The 21,928-nt window shown below is 46.1% G+C and overlaps 1 protein-coding gene and 2 pseudogenes across 1 annotated transcript; all 3 read right to left on the bottom strand.

Annotated features, from left to right (window-relative positions):
- Positions 1 to 445: 445 nt before the first annotated feature.
- LOC124707488 lies at positions 446 to 2,618 on the bottom strand (annotated as a pseudogene).
- An 11,328-nt stretch (positions 2,619 to 13,946) lies between these two features.
- Positions 13,947 to 17,345, bottom strand: LOC124672383. The gene is made up of 2 exons (XM_047208623.1): positions 16,096 to 17,345; positions 13,947 to 14,303 (listed from the first exon to the last, which is right to left on the bottom strand). Exon 1 carries the CDS (start codon positions 17,323 to 17,325, stop codon positions 16,177 to 16,179), a length of 1,149 nt encoding a protein of 382 aa, XP_047064579.1. The 5' UTR covers positions 17,326 to 17,345; the 3' UTR covers positions 13,947 to 14,303; positions 16,096 to 16,176.
- Positions 17,346 to 19,631: 2,286 nt separating this feature from the next.
- LOC124672394 lies at positions 19,632 to 21,144 on the bottom strand (annotated as a pseudogene).
- Positions 21,145 to 21,928: the final 784 nt, after the last annotated feature.

Below are 21,928 nucleotides of genomic sequence, written 5' to 3' on the forward strand. Positions count from 1 at the left end.
TGCCGATTGTGATTCTTTGCTGAGTGTTTTCTTTTGTGGTCATGTTTGCCGAGTATTTTTTGTTTGACACCCAGGCAAACAGTCTGTTTGCGGATTCTGAACTAACACACTCGGCAAAAATAAATTTCCCGGTAGTGATGGTCGCAACGTTCATTTGAGTATACTTCTTGTTTTAAAAATTAACATAGACATACATAAATCTTAGGTGAGTTAGGGTTAGCAGAAGCCAAAAGCTTATTAATAAATTGTTCAGTCCTTGAACATATATATAGGGAAGCCGATTAAATGATACAATATTGATACATGATGAAATACATACCACACCAACATGCATACACGATTAGATTAACATTACAAATCACAATTGGCACAGGAAATACACGAGTTTACACACATAGGAATAGGATAGATTAATTCCGTAGGAGGTACCTAGTTGCCGATTCGATCAGTTCTTCTTCATCAACTCCAACGCCGACGTGACGAGCGAGCAAACATTGATGGTGTGTCGACTGAGCCCTACGCTTCCGGAGAAGACATTGAAGCACTCGAGCTGCGATGTGGTTCCAGCGACGCGTCTCAGTTCGCCCTCCATCCCGAGCTCGACGAACAGGGCCACATAGCGCGCGTCCGACCGCATCATGGCGACGGCGAGCTCGATGGTGTACCGGCGGACTCGAGGCACGTCCATGGACGGGCGGCTGTACTGACGCAACACCTGCACCAGCGTCCCCGCCAGGACCGTGTCCACCACGCTCGCCGTGGCGAGGCTTGCTTTGAGCTCCCTTGGCTCCATAAACTGGACCATCTGCGCCGCAAGCCCGAGGAAGATGTTGAGGACCTTCTCCTTCTCCACCATGATTGTCCTCAACACCTTGGTGGCGCCGGCCGTGACTCCTTTCAGCTTGATCTGCCACTCGTCGCCAGCATAGGAGCATAGGTTGTGCAGGATCCTGGCGGCACCGACGATGACAACAGGGTCGTTCAGCGCGGCAACGAGCCTCCCGACCCCTCCGCCAAGAGCCATTATGATCGCGCCCACAGTTGTTCTTGCTCTCCAGGGCCAGCATCGCGAGCGCCTCGCCGGCCTCCACCCGGATCGCGTCTGCATGTCGAAAATCTGCCGTCGCCACTGGAGACAAGAACATGGAAACAAGCACTCTCACCACGTCGCCCGTCCCGCCGATGACCTCCCTCGCCTCCTTGTCCATGGCAAGGCTCGTCAGTATCTCAATGCCCAGCTGGTGCAGCTCGGACTGGACCTTCTTGTCATGGTGCTGCAGCACCTCCCTGACGTTGCTCACGGTAAAGACGATGTCGGTTAGCTCCCTCCGGAGCAGCTTCCCAGTGTTCCCCGTCGTCCCCGCCAGCCTCTTCACCACGTGGAGCGACTGCTTCACCGCCTTGAGCCTCATGTCCCTCGGCGTTGTCGGGGCCAGGCGCCCATGGTCGATGCTGGAGTAGGAGATGATCTTGTCGAGGAGGCCGCGTGTGTTGCCGATCTTGTCGCAGTTATCATGGTCGTGAGCCAGCTTGTTGAGGATGGAGAGGCCGAGGATGTTGAGCTCGTCGACGTCAGCGTAGAGTAGCGAGGCGACCGACTCGATAGCACCGGGGATGCCGGTGATGCGTAGGGCGATGTGCTTCCTCTCTGTGAGCATGGACACCACTACCGCCGCCGATCTCCGGACCTCCCTCTCTGCCGAGTCCTTCCAGCTGAGCATCTCGATGAGCCTCTCGATGGTGGGCGCGGAAACGCCTATCTTACGGAGCGCGGCGTCGGCGAAGCGGTCAGACTCGGCGAGAGAGACGAGGATGCCGACGCCAAGGCTCTGCTCGTCGTGGGAGCCCGCGGTGACGAGGTCGTTGGCGTAGGAGACGAGGTCCATGTGAAGGCCGTCGAAGATGCTACCGTTGAGGCAGCATGAGTAGGAGTCATAGAAGAAGCGGAGGACGGCGACCTCGCCGCCGCAGGCGTTAGCAAGGTTGCAGTCCTCGGCGACGCGCTCGAGAAGGCGTCGGTGGCCCATCTTCCACTGCCACAGCGCCTTCTCGGCGAGGAACAGGAGTGCCTCAGCGAGCGCCAGGCCGTAGAAGATGTTCAGCGCGGCGCTCCGATTGGTGCGGGCCTCCTCACTGCCGCCATAGTGCTGGTGGAGGAGGCGGATGAGGGAGAGGGAGACGCACGCCGAGGCGGAGACGAGCTGCATCCAGGAGAAGGCGCGCACAATAGCGCAGGACATGGGCCGGTGGCGGCGCCAAGTGGCCTGGTGCTGCCACTCCAGCTCGTGGCTGCGGCCCAGGATGCGGGTGCCCTCGATTAGGAGGAGGCCCGTGATGCACCAGAAGTCGGTCCGGCCCAGCGTGATGGCGAACCCGCCGAGGAGGACGACCGTGGCCCAGACGAAGGCCAGCGTGCCGAGACGGCTCGCGGCTTTCTCCAGGACGGCGAGCTGGAGGGCCAGCACGGTGAGGCGGCGCTCCGGAGACGGCACTTCTTCGCCGGTGTCGGAGCGGGTGCGCACGTGCGGCGTGGTCTTCTGCGGCTCGAACAGCGTCGGCAGCTGGTCAGGAATCCTGACGCGGATGGTCGGGGCAGCAAAGCTAGCACGACGATCCATTGCAAAGAACCCTTTATTCTGTTGCTTCACTGTGTGCTTAGTGCTTGCTTACCGATGCCAGTGAGTGTGTGAGTCTCGGCACTGCATGCACTACGTATTTATAGGCGTTCAAATGCTATGTAGTAACAACGTACGCGACAACTTGTGGCATTCTTGAACTTGTTGATATATTGTTGATTTTTTGTGTTAATTATGACGATAGTGTCTGTTAGGAATTCCTGGATGGAGACTATTCTTAATTTTTCTTCTTACGAGAGAATGTTTCCGTTAAGGCAGGAGGTTGCCCCTAAAGTTGGATTTTTTCTATAGATAGCACCTATGGCTCATTTGGCTGGAAAGTATCCAATGGGGCTGCTACAAATAGTCTACTGAATCAATAGCGATTAGATTTGTTTCTAAATCATTGTCGTACAATTGTGCTTTTTTTTTCACTGTCAACTGAATATACTCCCTCCGATCCCTTTTAATTGACTCAAATTTAGAACAGTTAACTAAAAGGGATCGAAAGGAGTATTAAATAAATGATTTACAGACTATTCATCAAACTTAAACAGGAGGAATAAGGGTTGTACCTGCCATAGTTTTCCCCCCCCTCTGTCTTCCAGAAATAGAGTTTGAATTCCAACGGTGACGTTTGTGTGCAATGATTATCTTGCTTACTCTGTCATGCTCTAACGAACTCCAGGTTGTCAAAAGAAATCACGCAACATGAATACCATATATAAACACTCGGTCACGCCATTGTTGTGAACAAGCAAAGGTTGCTGCAATACAGATCTCTCCTCTCCAGAAAGAGCAAGTTTTCTTCGGTTTGGCCGAAATGCGCTTATTTTCCTTCAGTTCTCATGCTGTAACATCGTCTCGTCTCGTTGGCTACTTATGTTCCATCGATGATATGAACGATCACAATATCCAAGTTTTAATGATCAAGGACCTTGTAAGTTGTAACAACTCTGTGAAAACTATGAAATAGAGAGAAGTTTCTTTTTTGTTGGCAGAGGCAAGACAATGGTATGCGACTGTATGATATACACTGAAGACTTGGAACAGAATCCCAACTGTAGAGCAAGTACACAACATCATAACATAGCCATTGGGACTTCGTCACTTGGACAGTCGAATCCTCCATTCTCAGTATATGATGCCATAGTTTTCTCCTGGTCACTATTTCAAAACTAGTAATACTTCGTATAGTCTAAACCCCAAAGGGAAGTTTTGCGTTCAATGATTATTTTGCTTACTCTGTCATGCTTTAACGACCTCCAGGTTGCCAGATAAAAATCATGCGCTGTGAATGCCATTCATGGAAATTCAGCCAGGTCATTGTTGTGAGCAGACAAATTAAGGTTGCTGCAATGCTGACCTCTCTCCTCCAAGAAGAGCAGTTCTTTTTCAGTTGGCCAAACTCGGCTTATTTTTCTTTGGTTCTCATGCTACAATGATCATGTTGTCTCGGTGGCTGCTTTCTGACCCATTGATGATATGAAGGATCATAATATCCAAGTTTTAACGATCAAGGACCTTGTAACAACTTAGTGAAAATTACCAAATATTTCACCTATGTGACCAAAACTACTCTCTATGGCTATGCCATTAATTCCAACGATACTTAATTTGGAGAATTGAGATGGGGACTGAGAACCATAGTTTGCATAGGTAAGACAGTCATATGGGCTATGAATAAGCTCGTTTTATTTACATTGTTCTTTCACTATATGTGCATGTATGACACATAAAGAAGACTTGGAACATAAGCCCAACTATTGTTATAGACCGACAAGCAAATAACGAAAAACAAAAAGGAAATCACAGCGAAAATGCAAGATTTTAACGTGGAAAACCCCTCCAACATAGAGGGAGAAAAACCACGCGCGCCAGCTAGCAAAATTTTACTATATCGGGGAGTGTTTACAAACGCCGTGGATTATCTTATAATCTGATAAACCCTAACCGACGGCTTACAAGAGGTATATATAGGCGGTGATGACGGTCCGTACCTACGTAAAAAGTCTACCGGCGACAGGCTTCGCCTCGCTACGCCGTTAGCCTTTTTTATTGAATTTAGATCACAATATAACAACTTTAATGTAGGTACTCTGTGTGCATCCTCGATGTCTCAAATTACTCATGATATTGAGCTGTTGAAGAGTCCGGATGTACTTGATATCTTATTGATACTAGGAGGCATTGGCGCAGCGGCACGCCGCACCCGTGGCGTAACATATCAATAGGGATGGTAGAGTTGTGTGTAGACTGATCTCTCTACGAAGTTTGAAGCGAACATGGGCAGATAATATGGTAGGAAACAGTGGATGCAGCTGTATCAATGGCCTAATCAGGCCTTCATGTCTGCTGTAGGAGGACATATAAATATGAAAAGCTGAAAAGAATCCAAAAGGTAAACTGCATTCATTCGCATAATCAATACAAAGCATAGGTTGTATACAGTTTAACGGGCATAAGCTGAAAATTATACACAGGCTCATGATCTGTAGTTGTATCTCATGTTGGAAGCACCCCGTAACAGCAGAAAACATGCCCTATGTCAGTTACCCTGAAGTGCATCTTCTATGGTTAAACAGGTATAGCAAAAGCAGAAAATTCACAAACTGTGAGACAACGGATCAACTGGTACGGCAGGATCGAGCACAGCAAGAGCATCAGAATGAGCGGGATCAGAAACCTCAGAACTATATGCAGCAGGCGAAGACGACCCGCCCACAATGGATGAACTACCTAGGTTGACTGATATACTATCTAATTATAGCAGCTGACTATTTCAGATAATTGTTTCCAAAAAAAAACCAAATTGGAGAGTAAGCCTGGTCGAACTTTCAACAAAATACAAAAACATGAATGGATAAGCTCATGAAAGAACAAATTATAAAAACAAGATTAGCTTAGATCATCTTTGGCCAGATATTATAAAATTATCAATAGAATGCAAAGCTAAACATTATAAAAGAATATCTTCATGCCAAAGAAGAACGAATATTTTCGTTAGTCCTGGGAGTGGAGGAACCTGTGGCATGATAAATGACTCGTTGAACAATACAAAATTTCTAGCTACTTTTGAACAAATTAGGCATACCGTAAAAGAAGAACTGCGTACCACCATAACTGATCTCAGTTAGAGACTTCAAAGTTCATATCAGTAGTGGTGCCACGAAGAAATATAATGCAAAGTGTGAGCTTAGATTACATTAGTATCTTCGTTAAAGTTAGATGGCGATCTAGTTGCTCGGCAGTACAACCAAATTAGCTCGTAGCCTCTTAAAACCCCTTGATTGTCACAAACAACAAAGAAGCAATGGAATTAGTTAGACACATAATCAATAAAAATCAAGCTGACCTCTCATGTTCTAAATGTACTGCTCCTAAGAATGTTGTTTCTCGCGATTTGATCATCTGGGATACATGTTTCTCGGAGAAAATGAATGGCTGAAACTCATCCTCAAGCCTGTTTCGTGTCAACTTTCCAAAAGTATTAGCATACCCTCTGAACCTCTTGCTTCTTTAGTGCGAACAGCTCATTGATGTCACCAAATTTTTTGATTCTTGATCAGCATCTGCAGGCATGTTGCTGGCCTCTACATTGTATCTGATTAAAATCTGTACTGAATAAAGTCGCATATTAAGAAAAAAAGAAGGGATAATAATTCCTTCTAGTGTGCAAATATGCTTCTTTGGTGGTTCTTTGCCTAGATGCTACCTAGGGTCGGGAGTTTTTTTTTTTTTTTTTTTTTGAGACATGGGAGCTGACATAAATATAACTGCAAACTTGGAAAAATGAAACAACACAACGTAGTGCTTCTGCAATCTGAAACAAAATAGGCACCATGATATTAGTTATCAACTGCTCGTAAGCAAAATAGGCACCACGATATTAGCTATCAACTGTCTGTGGTAAGAGAACGATGCACCAATGGCATATTCAGTGTTAACTAAATAAATGGGATGTTGCAAATGAAACAACCACTATGTACCTATAGTATTCCCTAACCACAAAGAATGGACCGTACCATGAATGCATGTAGATCAAAACTTACCATTGTGATGTAGATTTTCTTATACATGTGACAGGGATTGTAAGTAAAATCAAGAATAAAACAACCCGGGCTGCAAAAGGAAATAGTTTTAATGGATATCACGAGAAAGGAGCAGGACTAAATTGATTTTACTTTCTTTTACTCACAATGGCAGACAAATAAAGGCATGTGTATCTAGTTGGTTATACAAAGTCTACATAATCCCATAAGCTCGATTTTAGTGGGTGGATTCTAAGATAGAAGATAGTCCCTATTTCTTAAACTTCCATTTCTTTGATTTATAGTGCTACAACTGGTGGTAACTTGTATGGGACAAAAGTCCTTAAAACAGGACAAAAACAGTACATGTGCATGGATAAATAAGCAACAAACCTACAATAGATTAACAATTTCACTATCTCTTATAACATTTAGGCATCAGTTGATAGTGTATTCTGGCACATTCCCTCATTTTCAACAAATTGCAGTGAACTGCAAATGTGGTAGGAAAAACTTTGACAATGGAAGTGGTCAAATATAACAACATGAGAGGGACCAGAATCCATGCATACTTTGAATATCAATGTGTGTTATTCTATTTTCCTTACCCATGGTATTTCTAGTAGGCATTTCGTCGAACATGTAGCATGCACTTACGAAAAAAAAAATGTCCCTGCTGGATCAGCACAAATCTTCCAGAGATAATCAATGGAGTGTCTTCCAGAGAGAATCAATGGAGTGGCATGAAATCAAACGAAAGCAGTAACGGGAGAGGGAGAGACGCATTACAGCTCATGGAGATTGTTGTTTGTGGGCATGGCACTTGCAGCAGTGCAATTTCTGTTCAGCAGCCGAGACGGTCGTAAAAAGCATAGGAAAAAAGAATCAATCAAAACGAAACTGAAGAGAAACATCGTCGTTCCAAAACAGATCGAGAGGCCATGGAAGAAGCAAAAGAGAGGAGGTTCTCCTCCCCGGCGGTAAAATTCATAGGAAGCATCCGCCCCAACCGGGAGCTCCAGCCGCGTCGTCCATGCCTCCATGGAGGGCCTCTTCATCTCCTACGGCGGCCGTTGCCTCCAGAAAACTTCAGGCCTCCATCCCACGGTGAGCCGCGCTACCCTGCACTGTGGTTGAATTCATGGGCAGCGGTGAGCTCCCCGCCACGCCGGCCATGGTGGGCCTCTTCGTCAGCCACGGCGACGGGGCGTGTGAGGCGGGTGTTGAAGAGAGCCTGGAAGGCGCGAAGCCGTGTGGTGGAAGGAGGCGTGCACATCGGCCTGCACGTGCACTTGGCGGTTGGAGAAGCCAAGACAAAGAAGAGAATATGGGTGGATTTTTTGGGAGGGGTACAAATTTGCATAGAGGCCCTTCACAACACTCGCTCTAAGAAACCTAGAATTTGAAGATAAGGCCTCTAACCTTACAAAAAACACCCTGGCACTAAAAAAGGAAAAGCAATCAGGTGCTTCGGAGTCTCCACCACCATGCTCGCCGGCAACCTCAAGGCGATGAACGCCGAAGTAGAAGAGGGGATCTGAGCTCGCTACGGCCTCTACACCAGCGAGGAACCAACAACGTCGGCCACCATGACGCCTTCGGGGACGAACCACTTGAAGACTCGAGGTAGTCGAGCTCCGACGCAGGCCTCCGACAAAGGCCTCCAAATCGGAGGTTGAAGATGAACCGCGGTGCAGTATGCACCAAACGGCGCGGAGTGGCCTCCAATGGCCCTGAATCACTTCGGCAAAAACATCCTCCGTGTATGAACTCCGCAGAGAAGCAGCTTCCGACCTGCAGAAAAGCTTGAGCAGGTTGCAATTTCCCCTTCTTGCAGCATGGAAGAACTCGAGATAGAGCTGCTCCACTTCCTCGCCACCACGGCCGGCCAAGGGGAGGGGCCAAGTCTCAAGCTCAGCATGCTGAAGAAAAACACACTTGTACCTGGGGCTCGCCTCAGCCTCCTCTGCCACCTTCCTCCATGGAAGAGCAACAAAGAAGAGGCGCGACGGCTGCTCGCCGGCGTGCGCTGCCGAACAAGAAGCAGAGCTCCAACTCCCGACCTTATTGGCGGAGATCCCCAAGCCCAGCACGCCCGCCTGCGAGAGCTCTTGCCACCAGAGCAATGCAGCGAGAGTCACCAAGCCTAGGCCGCGCCGGAGCCGGTCGAGACGTTCCGACGACCTACTCCCATACAGCACAAAGGCACAGCACAAAAGCAAAAGAACTACCACTACATCTACTCTGTACAAGAGGAGGAGCCAACCACCTAGTCCATCCCCTCGCCGGCCAGCCAGGCCGCCGGAGAGAAGGAAGGAAAGGGCGACGGAGAGGAGCTGGAAGCGACTCTCAACGGGAGAAGATAAGGTTGGAGTGGGAGGAGGAAGATGAATCTGGAGAACTAAAGCGGTGGTTGGTGGGGTCCAGTTGAAGACGTCTCTAGTTTGCACATGAAAAAATGTGGTACCGCAATGTCCGCCGGTAATTGAGGAGAAATAATTCAACCAAACAGGCAGCAGATCGCAGCAGATCGCCACCGAGTAACCGGCAACCGGAAGGAAACCTGTAAGAAAAAATAAAGTGAAAAAGCAAAAACCGATGGCAAGACTCCTCTCATCGTAAATTTGGACAGATGTCACCAGGCGGCTGAAGTATCGATGGAGAAAATAGCGTGTCTACAGTAACAAAATCTCTCACGGATCGCTAATCTGTTTAACTTTTATATAGTGTACTAGGAAGCTAAGCGCGGCGGCACGCCGCGCCCGTGGAGCGAATTTTATGCAGATAAGGAATATGTATATGTAGACTACTGGTAGGTAGTACCACCGAAAAGGTTCATATATTTGTATGAGAATATAGTTAACAATACTAACTTTTCCATATCGGATTAAGTAACTAACTGCACTATCCGTGCTCATATTGCTTTACTTGGTAAGAATTTTCAGTGATCATCTTACTCAGAGTATCCTGAGGTGCTATTCAGTCGGTCAACTACATCCTTGAAGATGGAGTTCTCAGCTTGCAATCTTTTTATTTTACCAACGGGAAAGATCACTATGTTTAATAAACAGTCATCCAACCTTTTCGTTCAGGGTACAGAAGTGATCACTTAATGGATAGTAACACATTCACACTGATAAAATAGATTATAGACATAGTAAAATGTAGAGGCCAAAGACAGAAAATAAGAGACATCAACTGTTAAACCTATTACAAACTTAAGGAACAGTCATGACAGAGAGACTGAAAATAAAGGATCATAGGCATTAAACAACCATCGTGCAACATCACTTAAACAGGATATGCTGCATCAGCAATTTCATGTGCTCGTAAAGATACTTCAATGAGTACTAAGCCTCTGCAACTGCAATTAGTGTAGACCTGAGCAGAATTGTAGAGGTAGCATCTTAATCCGTAGTGCAGCTGTTGAATTTTTGCGCACAAGATGTACACCACAAAGGTTAGAATGTTGAGCCCCGGAAGCAGCCAGAAGAAGTAATCAAGATGCCCTTCATTCAGATTGTCAGGAACCCATCTTCGATTTCTTCCCTTTATCTCTGGTTCCAAAACCTATTCTCCAAGCCTTGTACCATGAGCAGGTGCCATTAGATAAATCAACGGACTGGTTAATATTTCCGTGTAACACTATAGGCAGCTGGAATGCCGCTTTTCCATAGGAAGACAATCCTCCTCAGAAGCAACCCAAAGAACCTGGAGGTGCGTTTCACCTGCAATGTCGCCTTCCATAGAAAATAAATCGTCTTCAGAAGAAAAATCGTCAATAGCAGGTGACAGGCTCAACGTCTGGAAGACATCCCCGAGAGGAGGAGAGCAAAAGAAGCAAATAAGAAATTCTTTCGAGCAGAAGGATAATTATGACCGATGGCCTGCTGCGAGTCGGTAAATGGAGTGCAACATGTAACGAACTATTCAACTTGGACAGCAAAAGAAGTCTGTCCAATTTTAGGATAACTTAACTGAAAACATGATTCAATATTTATTTTTTCTAACAGAGACAGCAAGAACAATGTCTAATTATAAGATAATTGAACCTGAAACATGAGCTGGCTTCTATTTTTCTAATATAGACAGTAAGAACAATATGTCTAATTAACGTAAAGCATGGTGCGTTGTTTATTGGTAAATTCACGGAAAATACTCACCGATTTATAAAGTCGAATGAAAGCACTAACAAAGAAGTGTACAGACTAACATATGTGTCATGGTTTAAAAAATGGCATACAATATAAATATATAATTGATCAGACAAAGCAGATAATACAAAGTCCAGTTCACTAAAATGTGCAACGATGGAGATGTGAGCTACCAAATTGCATCTATATTAGTTGAACACTGGATAAGGGAACAGGAAATGTTTTGATTGTCCGAATGCAAATCTCAAGCTATATCTAACTTAGTGAATCTACCTGCAACCATGATATGATCTGAAGTGCATACTTTTACATAGTCCATTACCTCTTGCAAATAAAGAATCTCATATGTACATGACAAAAAGAAATAGAAAGACAACAAAATCTGAAAAAAATATGTCAGCACAAACCACCCTACGTAGCACCTGAACCTGAAGAAGAATCTAAAACTATAGGCAGCTGAGACTGCCAAAGACATTCAGTAGAACAGGCAAAACCAGGACTACCTGCAGAAAATAACACAAAATAACACAGACATGTAGTAAGCCTAACTACCAGGAACAAAGAATACATGAACTGGGCATTTAGGCCCATGAAACTTCTGTGACCAATTAACCAAGATGGAAGTGATATTAGTTGACATTAGACCACCGACCTCTCAGCTACGGCAAGAAGTAATTGCATCAAATATTCAATTAGAGCCTTCGACTAACAACTTCAGAGCTGGCGTGGGATGATGGGAATGGAAACAAAAATAAGTGTTAGTTTCCCCCTGAACGGTCTTGAGAAAATTTAGTGAAAACTTAATTTGTGTAATAGCAACGAAGTAGCAGAAAACCATAATTTACGTAATCGTAATGAAGGAGCAGCAAACAAAGATAAAACATTTTGCAAGGCAAGTTGACTTACCAAACCAACAGACGGCATACTCTGCAGCAGGTTTCAAGCTTCGTTTATGGGCTGATTTATTTTGCAAGCTAGGGACAGTTGCCCAGTCAGAAGGCAGCCATCCGATCCAGACCGTGAACTACAGCATACGGAAGGTATGTATTGCAGCTGTCGCCTGCAACTCCAGCGGCACAACTGCAGCCTGTAAGTACATCTATGATTAGGCTCCGCGCCTCAACAAATCGTATAGTTGCCACTTCCTCTGAAATAAATAAGTAAGATCCGAATGGAATCATGCACATCGAAATATTGCAAGCTGATGCTTTTGAGTGAAATGTTTCGTAAGGAGGCATGTACTTCTGCATTGTTCCTGCCAAAATTATTGAACACAAGAGAGAAAATCTAAACGTTTTGCATTGCAAACCAGAATTACATGAACAGATGAGAAAGAAATATTAAAGCAAAAAAAAAAAAGCAATGGAGAGGGGAAGAGGACCCAGAGGATGCAAGGATCAGAGAGGCTCCCGGGGTACACATCCGGGCCACGACGCCCAAATCCGACAACTGCTAGCGAAAGGGTTGGGGAAGGAGCTGGACTGAGCTCAAGCCGCCGATGCATGAGTCAAAACGGCGCAGAACTACAACGGAGTTGATAGCTAAAGAACACTGACCTGCACGCCGATTTAGTCGAGGTTGATGGCATCATGCTACCCTTAGAATCGTCGATCTGTCCATTCAGAATGTGCTCTACTTGAACCAATCGCCGCTCATCGTCGTCTTCAGACCAACCTGTACATCTGCTCGTACAGCGTCATGCACTTGACCTGCAGCTCCAAGATTAATATGTAAGAGTTGGAAAATGCTAGAATCTGGATCGGCGCAAGCAGGACGTCTCCTAGTGCTGGGGCATGAACTCGCTTGGAGGGGAATCAGCCACCGCCGGAGTGCTCACCGGAGTGCTGAGGCAAAGGCGGGGCGTCGGTGAGCAGCAACAGCACGTCGTCCGTGCAGCACCGTCTCTGCCATCGGGGGAAAGCAGCGGGGCAGCCTCCTCCTCGTCCTGGACGCCGCGGCGATGCACTGGCCGCGCGTGGACCCCTTCGGCCGTGCCTGCTCCGCCCCGACGTGGCCGCCGCCAGCCCACGCGTGGTCCGCCCCAAGGTCGCCGTCCCAAGGCCGCACCTGCTCCGCCCCAAGGGCGCCGTCTTTGGCACGCGCCCGCCCCGCCCCGCGGTCACCGCCGCTGGCTAGCGCGTGCCCAGCCCCCAAGGCCGCTGTCCCCTGCCTGCTGCTGCTCTGCTCCGCCCCGAGGGTGCCGTCCCTGGCACGCGCCCGCCCCGCTCTGCCGTCGCCGTCGCCGCTGCCGGCAAGCGGGTGCCCGGCCCCCAAGGTCACCATCCCTGCCCGTCGCTGCTCCGCCCCGAGGTCGCCGCCACCAGCGCGCATGTCGTGTATGCCGCTCCGCCTCAAGGACGTCGTCTTTGGCACGCGCCTGCCCCGTCCCACGGTGGCTGGCGGCGGCACGCGCGTGTCCCACCTCCGTCCCCTGCCTGTTGCTGCTCCACCAGGAGGTCGCCTAGGCCGCTCCGCCCCGAGGGCGCCATCCCTGGCCCGCGCCTGCCCTGCGATGGATGCTGTCGGCAGGCACGTGCCCCACCCCCAAGATCGGCGTCCCCTGGCTGCTGCTCTGCTCCAAGCTCGCCTCCGCACGCACGTCGCTGGGCATCCTTAGCTTCATCGAGGGAAAGGGCGGCGCGGTGGTGGGTTGATGGATAGGAGAGAAAAAAAATAAAAGCTATACTTGTTGCTCTTGAGCGGTGGAAGAGGGGCACGTGGAAGTGGAAACTCATCACTGAAGACCAGGCAGTGTCCGCCGCTTTGACCACACAAGACGTGGTATAACCGGTAGCCGGTTGCGCGCTTGGCTGAAAAATAATTTTAGGAAAATTGATCAGTCTATCTTACTTAAAGACGTGTCGAGAGCTGATTAGAGAAACAGAAGGAAAAATAGCTCATGAACAGTAGCAGTAGTAAGCACAGAGCGTGAATCTGATCAACTTTTATATAGGTAATAATAATATAGGGTAGTGGTCAGTGGACTGAAGTATAATTTAGCACCTTCCGGCCAAAGCTTCAGCAAACTATCTTATGCAGTGACGCGTGTACAGTGTGCTCAACATTAGCATACAAACTACAAAGGTCTCAGATCAAATCACTAGACTCGGAACAACGTCAATTGGCAGGATCAAAACCAAAAAAAAAAAATGAAATACAAAAAACCGACGAACCATGCTTTGCCACATATGCATAGAAACCAGCTCCGACTGGATTGGAGATATCTAAATTTCAAAAGAAAAATGCTTCTCACTGCGCTCCTATAGTCCTCACATAGACTAGTTCGGTAGGGTACCAACATGTGCGCCAAAATTTACCAACATAAGTTTGTCCAGTCTGAAGTCTGAACTCGTCATTGCTGAGCAAATCGGATCAATCAGAAAAAAATATGGCCAACCGATCAAACACAACACTGACAAGCTACGCTGCCAACTCGCGCCGCCAACCTTGATAGATGCTCCATTAGATAGCTCCTCCATTGCTTTACTGTCAGGCTACAAGCTCTGTACATGAAGAAATAAGCTGTCAAGACTCTGAATGGATGTAAAAGCAAAAGAAGGCAGTGTGTCACTGTTTATGTTGTCGATAAAGACAATGCAGCATCAGTGTAGCATATATATTGAAAATTTTGAAATAAGACTAGATTGGAGTAGAATTTGTTGTCTTAGAAGATGCTACAACCATTTATTTGCCGTGTATCTCCTGTTCGTCTTCTAAACCACAAGGTCATGATCATTGACTACCCCCTCAAAGTTCCCTCCATTGCAACTCTTCAGCTATATGAAAGTCTGTTCTTCTCGATTTGAATTTTTCAGGTCAGCTTCCCATTACCCAAGGGGATATATCTTGTAACTCTTGGAGAATCTTGATCCAAACAGTAAATTTCAAGGATAAAAACCAACTTTAACTATTGCATTTGCATTTGCATTTATCATTTTCTTTTCAATTATGAATAGTTGAAATCCTGATCCAATTCATCTCCACAAATGAAATACAAATAGGCTGCGGAAGAATTTTGTTTTCTACCTTCACTAATTCTAGAGTTCATCCCCCGCATCTCGGCCATGAGTCAATTGGATGCAGTGTTGCAGCATCAGGTGCAGCAGAAGTTTCAAAGAAAATTGGTTTATGTGGTATTAGTAGCTTATAGGCACAGAGGAATTCAATCGTCTCCTTGTATAATCCTTAATGTGAAAACAAAATCTATTGACAGCAGATAACTTTTATCCACTCAAATATACTGCTTGAATTAAAATTCTCCGAAATAGTTATCAAAGAAGGTCCTTTTGTAAGTGGGAAACTGAAACGAACTCTATCTAGAGTTCCAATTCAGGAACCTCGAGGATATACTCAACGATGATCATACATGTCATGATTTCGACAAAGAATAAGAGAAAGAAGAAATATTCAACTGGCCGGAAAAGCAAAGTAGAAAAGGTGTATTTTTCTGAAGTTAAGGTCCAAGTTCTGAGGCTCAAAATTGTAGTAAAGTCTAGAGCTTCTGCAGCATATTCATCAACAAGGAGAGTAGTGGCATATTGCCTCTTTAGCTAAGCTCATGATCTTGCACATAACCAGTATATCAGTTCATTGGTTACTTCATTTGGGAATGATGTAACATGTATCTAGTTAGCTTAGCAATTCAATATTACCTGCTATTCTCTATGGTAGCATGGTAACTCCTGTTTTATGACTTGATGTTTGTGTGCTTGCGTAACATATTGCAAATCGTTTATTGAATTATTAGGACATTATACTCTACAACCAACCATGTAACATCCCTCACCTTTTTCCTTATGTCAACCCAAAATAACCGAGCTCACAAATCGAAAAGTCAGTTTGTGAATCGGAGTCAGCAAATCACTGCTGGGTTCACAAACCAAAGATGTATACCCCAAAAGAACACTATTTTCAGTATGTAGCAAATAAAAAAAGAGCAAAATCTGCATCTGGTGTCTATCATTTCAACAGTTGCATTTCTAAGAAAACTTGAACCGCCAACATGACAAGCTTTATCAAAATGCAAGTCAGATTTTAACAAAAGTATCTTCTCAGAGAAATTCCACAGTTAATATTGCATCAGGTCCAGAGGCAGGGATGTCAAGTCTGGATCTAAATTTATACATTATCAGTAAACTTGATAGAAATCAGGCATGTTCACTACTGGCATTGGCATTCCACATTCCATATCGATGATGATGGTGATCACATATGTTGATCTATTATTTGTTAACTAGTAATGTTACACAGGATCACCTACATGCATTTGAAAATTGGGTCAAGGGGGTGACGAACCTTAAAATTCTGTTCCAAAAAAAAGCAACACTATTGTTGAGCCAAGGTATCTGTAGAGCCTCTTGTTCCTTTTTTGTCTTTTCAGGAAGAAACTCCGTCCAATACCTCCCCAGCGCAGTAAGACGCATAAGTCGCACCGAGGCCTGGGATACTCTTCTCATAAGGATGCACATACTTGTCCAGAAACCTTTTGTCGGTGAGCGCAACCGCAGTATAGAAGTCAAGGTCAGGATGAAGCAATCCCTTTGCATTGAGAATATTTAACAAGGAATGCCGGGGCAACAAGCGTCGCTCAAGGCTGTACATGACGAGCACAGGCCTTTGAGCAATGTAAGGTATCTCCAGCCCAACAACCCTTGTCAAGAAATCCACATTTCTGTGCAGCCTTTTCTCAGACATGGTCAGTATACCCGGCATCTTCCTCACAGCGATCAAGACATCATCCTGTGACCAACCAAGCATCTCCAGGGTTACCAATTTCTTGTCAAGTATCTCCTGGCTCTGAGCGCCGAAGGCCATGAGCGCATAGCGAAACATTCGCGAATTCCTCGGCACGCCAAGCTTATCGATGTAGGACACCGCGTTCTGGACGTGCTCGGGGAGCATGGTGAGCACCCGGCTAACGTAGGTGCCGGGGAATTGTCGAACATCTATCCCGCACTGCTGGAGGAGGGCCAGGTTGGGCTTGGCCACCTTGTCGAGGTCAGATCCGAGGAGACCACCGTTCACCTTGAGGGCCTGGACGAGCTTGTCGAAGGAGCCGAAGACCGGGAGCCAGAAGCCTAGGTTGCGGCTCAGCGAGCTGTGGCGGAAGGAGGAGCGGGCGACCGGGACGAGGCGCGCGATCTGGGACTTCTTGAGGCCGAGGTCGGTGAGCTCGACGACGCGCTTCGCCAGGTTGTTCTCCACATCGGCGCAGAGGAGCTGCGGGTCGCCGGCGACGATGGCGGCGGTGCCGGGGCGGGAGATGCCGAGGGCGGAGAGGAAGGCGAGCACGGCGTCGATCTTGGAGGGGGACTTGAGGTGGGAGAGCTTCGTGGCCGCCTTGCGTGCCTTGGGTCGGGTGAGGCCGCAAGCAGTGACGAGGTAGTCCTCGACGGCGAAAGTTTCTGGTGAGGTGGGCCTGGTGGTGGCGAGCAGGCGGTGGCGAGAGAAGTGGGAGTATAGGGAGCAAGTCTGGGGATGGGCTGTGGAGAGAAAGGGGGAAATGAGCTTCCGGAGATGGAGCATGGCGTTGCGGCGGCGGCGGCGGCGGCGGCGGCGGCAGATTGGCCTCTGACCGTTCGGGGAGAGAGCTGTGCAGCTATGCCTGTAGGGTTTTTTTTTTTTCGTCAGGGCTAGCCTGTAGCTGTAGGGTTTACACCGGTTTCCTGCTCATCAGCTCATATATACTGTACTGTATTTGAAAATTCATATACTCCTGTATAAATTTAAACGGAGAATACATATTTAAAATTCAAAATTGCGTCTTAATTAGTAGAGCTAATAGTAGTACCCTAGCTTCTGAGCTGTGTATTCTTGTGTTGCAATCGTTAAGGTTGATATATCTTTTATGTCAAAAAAAAAAAAGAGAAGAGAACGTGAGAGTCGTGTAATTCTGAATCCTATAAGATACGGTGAACACCACTTCAATTTGCACCATAAAAAAATTAAAGAAGTTGTAGTGGAGATAGACTTCTATGTGGCTGCCATGAAACGTAGTGCAAAGGAAAACCTAAATTAATGTAAATGGCAACCGTACAAATCAAAAAATCCATATAGGAAATTTAGACTCTCCAAAATTTCTTGACAACATAGAAATAGGACAGGCATGATTAAGATGTCACATCTCACATGCTTATGAATTCCTAGATGATTTCGGAACGGTGAAATTCAACATTAGATGTCTTTCATAGAATTTTGGAGGAATTCAGAGAAATATAAGAGTGAAAGTGCATTAAACTTATCGAATGAAATAAAAATAAGGTTTAAACTCATGTTGAGATACCTATGGGATTAGTGACATAGAATTGGATTACATGGGAATTTGATAACTCCAATACTATGATCTAAAGAGTGTCCACATTAAAAAAAATTAGGATTCATATCCTCCCAAATTTATACAGAAGTTCTACAATCCAAAAAAAAAATGTACTCGTACTGGCATGTGCATGTGACAATAGGGAATTCGCAAATGCTAGCAAGTTCATTTGTTGTTTCAGAAAGGATAAAGGACTGAAAAAAGGTACTGTATTTATCAGCCAGCAGATTAATTTATCTTATCAGAAAACACATAAAATTGTAAAAAAATAACAAGATATTATTGCAACATATAGACACGGTGCAGAACCAACCTGTTTTTAGATGGTTAGTAGGTTGGTTGCAAAGTTGCAACCCAGTCCACGAGGGCTCAAACAAGGTTTAACACTGCGTCTTATTAAGGCTGGAATTTCAAACAGCTCGGAAGATTTCTGGAAGCAAACTGAAAATGTGTGCTCGACCACTTCTCCAATGTTAAGACAGCAGCAATTTCGTTGTGAAAAGATCAGTCATGGAGTAACAGGCAGTCACAGACGCAGTGTGTGCAACTAGTGCCACAAGCACAAACAGTCAAGCACTGAATGTTTCAAAAAAATAATCCAATGCCTACAATTCAAAATGATAGGTTGCAAGACAAAGTGTGGCAACAAACTTTGGGGTGTGTGAACATATTACAATTTAAAACACAACATAACAAAACAAAATCTCTGACTCTGGCACCGAATTATATCACCAAAGAGGACTATCAGAAATCCAGGGGTAATTCGGTCATTAACAATGGAGCCAGGTTATCCATTTGCATAACCAATTTGGGGAAGCTGCACATTTCATGTGGAAATAATAGTGTGAAAGAAAGGTTTAATTTACAACCAAGAGGCAATGGCGATTAACAACTTAGCAGACCTGGCTTTTGAGTTTTGAAGGAAGCTGAAATCGCAGAAGTACAAAATTGTCACAAGTTCACACATAATTGGCATGTGCATTATTTAATAAAACAAAGATATCAAGCAATCGTGAAACTTCGATTCTATTGGCAAGGACATCCAAGTGCTTCGCAGTAAGTGCCACACAAGCAAATGCCTACAGTGATAACAGTTTTAGATGCACAACTATGCTTAAGATCGCAACTTGTTTTCCAAATATATTTAACAAGAGACATCCCACTCATGAGAACTACCAACTCATATATGTCCTTGTTAACCATTTATATTCAATGTATTCAAGGTGTCTTTCTAAAGAAAATATTAAAAATCCACTGACTTCTAATATCTAACATCATAACAGTTTTTTTGTAATAGAAGATATAATAGTATAAATGGCAGCAGTATGCACTATCTGAATGTATATACATTGAATACAGACATGGAATAAACTGAAACACTTAGCCAGTATCATCTTCAGCAACAACTGCAAAACTGAACAGAGAACTTCCACAACAAATGTCTTGAACATCTTAGCACTTGCTTACTGACATGCAGTGTGTCTATTTTTCTTAATATGCATTGGCAGCAGCAGACTAACAGAATTTTCTAGCCACCATCAATCATAGCAGTATACAAATCATGACAACAGTTATCAAGTAAGTCCAAATCTAAAATAGGAATTCAGGTTAGGAGTTAGGAAGCAATGATGTCAGTAGCCAAGAGGTACAGAAGATCTGAAAGTCAAAACCTGGGAGTAGTTCTTCTATTCGCCAATCTGTGAAGCTACAGATAATCAGCTAAAGCATATTGTCGAACATTTCAACAATGGAACAAGGGGGTGACTAGCCTCAAAATGTATGTTCTAATACAGCAATCTTATCAGCACACTCCAGCACAATAATGAGTAGTCTCTCGTTCCTTTGTCTTCTCAGGTATCAACTCCATTTGGTACCTTCCCAGCACAGCTAGATGCATAAGACACAGCGAGGCCTGGAATACTATCCTTGTAAGGGTGCACGAACTTGTCCAAAAACTTCTTCTCGGTCATGGCGGCTATAGTATAGAAATCTGTTTTAGCATCAAGCAAACCCCTTGCATTGAGAATTTTTAGCAAGGAATGTCGGGGCAACACCCGGCCCTCATGGCTATACATGACCAGCACTGGCCTTCGAGCAATGTAAGGTATCTCCAGCCCAGCATCAGTGATCAAGAAATTGACATTTTTCCTCAGCCTTTCCTCAGACATGGCGAGGATACCCGGCATCTTCCTGACAGCAATCAACACATCGTCCTCTGACCAACCAAGCATCTTGAGGATCCCCATTTTCTTGGCGAGTCTCTCCTTGCTCTGAGCGGCAAACGTCATGAGAGCGTAGCGAAACATTGGAGAGTTGCGCGGCACACCAAGCTTCTCGATGTTCAACAAAGCATTGTGGACGTGCACAGGATGACTAGTGAGCACCCGGATGATATATGCACTGAAATCTTCCCGAACATTTATCCCACATTGCTGAAGGAGGGCCAGGTTGGGCTTGGCCACCTTCTCGAGGTCGGTGGCGAGGAGGCCGGAGTTTGCCTTGATGACCTTGAGTATTTTCTCGAATGAACCAAAGACAGGGAGCCAGAAGCCAAGGTTGCTGGCGAGGGAGCTGGTGCGGAAGGAGACGCGGGCCAACGGGATGAGGCGGGCGATCTGTGGACGCGTGAGGCCGAGGTCGGTGAGCTCTGCGACGCGCTTCGCCAGGTTGTTCTCCACGTCAGCGCAGAGGAGCTGCGGGTCGGCGGCGACGACGCCGGCGATGCCGGATCGGGAGATGCCGAGGGCGGAGAGGAAGGCGAGCACGGCGTCGATCCTGGAGGGGGACCTGAAGTGCGAGAGTTTCTTGGACGCCTTGTGCGCCTTGGGTCGGGTGAGGCCGCAGGCGGTGACGAGGTAGTCCTCGACGGGGAAAGGTTCCGGTGGGGTGGACGCGGTGGTGGCGAGCAGGCGGTAAAGAGGCAAGATGGGGGAGGTCTGGGAGAGAGCGGGGAGATGGGATGTGGAGACGAAGGGGGAAATGAGCTTCCGGAGATGGAGCATGGCGTAATGGCGTTGCGGCGGCGGCGGCGGCGGATTGGTGGCTGGGCGTTTCGGGGGAGAGCGATGCCTAGGGCACCACCAAGATGGCCAGGATTAATCACTGTAGATAGCATGTTGATGTGTTCTGTAGCAAGAAACTCTTCATGCACATCTAACCGTCGATTCTAGATCCAACATTCACAAAAGGGGGTCAAGGCACAGTATTGTTCATCAGTCAAGGCACACAACTGGTCGCTCCATCCCGAGAAAATTACATAAAGCTACCACGTTTAGGACAACGGCCACATCTTGGTATCAACACCGGTAATTTTATCATATATAAGACTAGTCACAATGCATAGTATCGTATAAAAGTATCATGCGTATGATACTACTACATGTTACTATCTCCACAATGCATGGTATCATATACTAGTATCATAGTCTCCATATATTAATTGTTTTGTAGAATCTCAATGCAAATATGTGTACAAGATTTACTTGATATTATTTTTTATAGTAGTATGTGCTATGATACGGTATCTACCTATGATACTAGTACACTCTCTATCATCCTTAATTGCACTGCCACATCAGCATTTTTCATGTATGGAATGCATGATACTACCTATGATACTGCCATTGTGGGTAGTCTAAATATCATTCATAGGGCATGTCACAAGAGATGGCGTAGAGATTGGAGTGATAGCATTTTAACCCTCCCAAGCCCACTGTCAAGTGATGACTAGGACAATGACCGTTCCCGAGCCGTTAACTCTCGAGGGGGCTAAGATAGGTTCGGTTCGACACAGACAGAACGAATCAGCTCAGT

This window comes from Lolium rigidum, chromosome 1 (assembly GCF_022539505.1).
Source record: "Lolium rigidum isolate FL_2022 chromosome 1, APGP_CSIRO_Lrig_0.1, whole genome shotgun sequence".
Classification (NCBI taxonomy): Eukaryota; Viridiplantae; Streptophyta; class Magnoliopsida; order Poales; family Poaceae; genus Lolium; species Lolium rigidum.